This window comes from Canis lupus, chromosome 16 (genome assembly GCF_011100685.1).
Source record: "Canis lupus familiaris isolate Mischka breed German Shepherd chromosome 16, alternate assembly UU_Cfam_GSD_1.0, whole genome shotgun sequence".
NCBI lineage: Eukaryota > Metazoa > Chordata > Mammalia > Carnivora > Canidae > Canis > Canis lupus.
Window position 1 is genome coordinate 5,433,905 of NC_049237.1, and position 3,255 is coordinate 5,437,159.

Sequence of the window (3,255 nt, forward strand, 5' to 3'; positions counted from 1 at the left end):
CCTTCTAGGCCTTACAGAGCATAGATCGACTTACTGTGGCACATGAGGCTGGAAGTACACCCTCTTTCACATAACACATCCATCTTTGGGATAATTTAGCCTTGTTCTTCTTTATTGATAACACGGATGTTGGTATACACAATGTACACTGTTGTGGTTAAGTACTGAGGGCTTAACTAGTTAGCACAACAAACTATTGTCTGAGCCAGACTGTCAGGGCAAAAGCCTGACATTTGCTACTTTCTGGTATGTGTGTATACAAAGTGGATTTTAGGGGTGCCTCGATGGCTCCGGCAGCTTAGCCTCCAACTCTTGATTTCAGCTCAGGTCACGATCTCAGTGTTGTGGGTTCGAGCCCCACGTTGGGCTCTATGCTCAGCAAAGAGTGTGCTTCCTTCTCTCCCTCTGCTCCTGCCCATATTCACACTCTCTCTTTCAAATAAATAAACAAAATATTAAAGAAGGTGGATTTTATAGGTAACATCCTACAAAGCCACCTGAAATGTACAGGGTTCATGACTGATTGTTGGATTTGTAATGTAGAATGAATCAGTAAAAATCAATCCACTACTAAATGAGAATAGCCAGCTATACTATACTAGCCACTTGCACTCTCTGGTCAAATTTCCTATTTCAAGGATGAGACATCTAATGAGGGAAATGATGCACCCAGGTGGAAGTGCTGATAACAAGACACCAGAAAACTACATATTGATATAGTTTGTACATCTACATAATTTGCAGCTCAACACTCAAAATTTTCTGGAGAATCCATAAACAGCTCAAATTGTTTTCTTTGCTACCCCTTATCAGCCCATTCAGGGAGAGAATACCCAGCTTGGCTCCTTTGCTAGTTACTAGTAACCAGTTTATTTCTGAAGCTGTGAACAATATGCACTGTTCTCACATTGTCTACAGATTTTTCCTTCTCCTTCTTTGTCCAATATACTTTGCATTAATTTTGTTCCTTTGCTCAGCCTGCTCATTCCTCCCTGAGTCAATAATTTTCATTTAAAATTTCTCACCATCATGCAAAACACTAAATAAATATCTCTGTGTTATTCTTTAACAGTTGTCTTTAGCAGGGCAAGTAAAATTTTAGGAGAATGGACAAGTGTGCCTCTGGGTTTAGAGGGTCATTGCCCTTTACTGCAGGGTTTTTTTCTTCCAAATCCTATGATATACGTAGTTTTTGTGTTTTAAATACTTAGGGTTAGAGAGATAGATAGGCTGTATTCAATTGATGGGATCCAGAAAATGGATTAAAACAATTTTTAATTTCAGATATTAAATTCAATGAGCAAAGAAAAAAATCATATCTGATAAAATCACACCTGCTAGATAATCAATGAATGTAACATATCTAAACCTTTTCATTCAAAAGAAGAGAGAAGGCGGGATCCCTGGGTGGCGCAGCGGTTTGGTGCCTGCCTTTGGCCCAGGGCACGATCCTGGAGACCTGGGATCGAGTCCCATGTCGGGCTCCCGGAGCATGGAGCCTGCTTCTCCCTCTACCTGTGTCTCTGCCTCTCTCTCTCTCTCTCTCTCTCTCTGTGTGACTATCATAAATAAATTTAAAAAAAAATTAAAAAAAAAAAAAAAAGAAGAGAGAAGGCTTGCTCTTGTGTCCTTTAGGCAGATCTAAGAAGGAAGCAGTGAAATTTCCTGGATTTGGGCACTAATCTAACACTCAGCCTGGTGATTCCAATATCACTCCAATTGGGAATGACTTTTCTTGCACATTGCTCTTCTCAGGGCACTCTTGACTTCTGTATTTCTTAGGCTGTAGATCAGTGGGTTCAGCATAGGGTTGAAAAGGCTGTAAAACAAGAAAAGGATCTTCTGCTGCTCTTCAGGGTGGTGGGATTTGGGGGCCATGTACATGACAATGGCACTGCCAAAGAAGAGCCCCACCACACAGAGGTGGGAGGAACAGGTAGAGAAGGCCTTTCTGCGGCCCTCCCCAGACTGGATCCTCAGGATGGCCAACAGGATGCGTGAGTAGGACACCAGCACCAAGCAGAGGGGCACCACTAAGATAAACATGCAGGCAACAAAGATGACCACTTGGTTAAGCCGGGTGTCAGCACAGGCCAGCTTGAGGATAGACAGGATTTCACAGAAGAAGTGGTTGATTTCATGAGGCCCACAGAAGGGCAGCCTCAGGATGAGGCTCACATGGACCAGGGCCAGCAGGGAGCCACATGCCCAGGAAGCCACCATCAGGGTGATACAGACTCTCCAGTTCATGATCACAGAATAGCGGAGGGGGTGGCAAATGGCCACATACCGGTCATAGGACATCACCACCAGGAGAAGACATTCTATCAGAGCAAAAGTCAAAAAGAGAAAGGTCTGCGTCAGGCAGCCAGCAAAGGAGATGGGCTTGTCTGGCCTCAGGAGGTTCACCAGCATCTGGGGCACCGTGTTGCAGGCATAGGCTATGTCGACGATGGCCAGGTGGGAGAGGAAGAAGTACATGGGGGTGTGCAGTCTGGGGTCCAGTGAGATGAGCCCCAGGATGAGCCCATTCCCCAGCAGGGTGAAGGCGTAGAACAGGGTGAAGAGCCCAAAGAGAACCATCTGAATTCTTGGACCAAGACAAAATCCCAATAGGATGAATTCTGTAACCATTGTTTGATTTTTCTCCATTTTACTATTAAAGAGAAAACCAGATAGCTATGTAACAGAATTATTTTTAAACAACTCTTTTATTTATCATTCCATAAATTTTTGGTGTGCACAAGACTATTAGAAAACAACTTTAAGAATTCACCGAGTTATAAATAAGATGGAAAAAGGAAGGAAGAAAAGAGAAAGAAAGAAAAAGAGTCACCTATTTAAACAAATTTAAATATTCTTTTGCTAAATTCTTAACATATCTAGTTTTATAAAAGGGAAATATGGAAAGAAAAAGGGAAATAGTGATTACCTATGGTGAGCCGTTGGCATTGTGATGGAATTAAAAAATATCAAACCATATTACAAAGAAAATAATTATGAAATATGGATTGTCTCAGAGCTACATATGTACAAATCTGTAAGAGAATTACTGCAGAGTATTAATAATCAGTATAGAGGACCTTTGAATGAGAATGGTCCTGGGAAAGAAAACAACTTTACTTACTTCAGCTGAAATCTTGATTGAGTTTCTATCAGTATGTAAATCCCATGTTCATTGATTGGAACAATTAATATTGTTAAAATGTCCAAAAAAAAAATGTCCATACTTCTCAAAGCCATCTATAGATTCAA

At 41.4% G+C, this 3,255-nt stretch overlaps 1 protein-coding gene across 1 annotated transcript; it reads right to left on the minus strand.

The window, feature by feature from the left end:
• Positions 1 to 1,710: 1,710 nt before the first annotated feature.
• On the minus strand, positions 1,711 to 2,652 carry OR2A9 (olfactory receptor family 2 subfamily A member 9). The gene has a single exon (NM_001388560.1). The coding sequence runs from the start codon at positions 2,650 to 2,652 to the stop codon at positions 1,711 to 1,713; it is 942 nt and encodes a 313-aa protein (NP_001375489.1).
• Between the last annotated feature and the right edge of the window lie 603 nt (positions 2,653 to 3,255).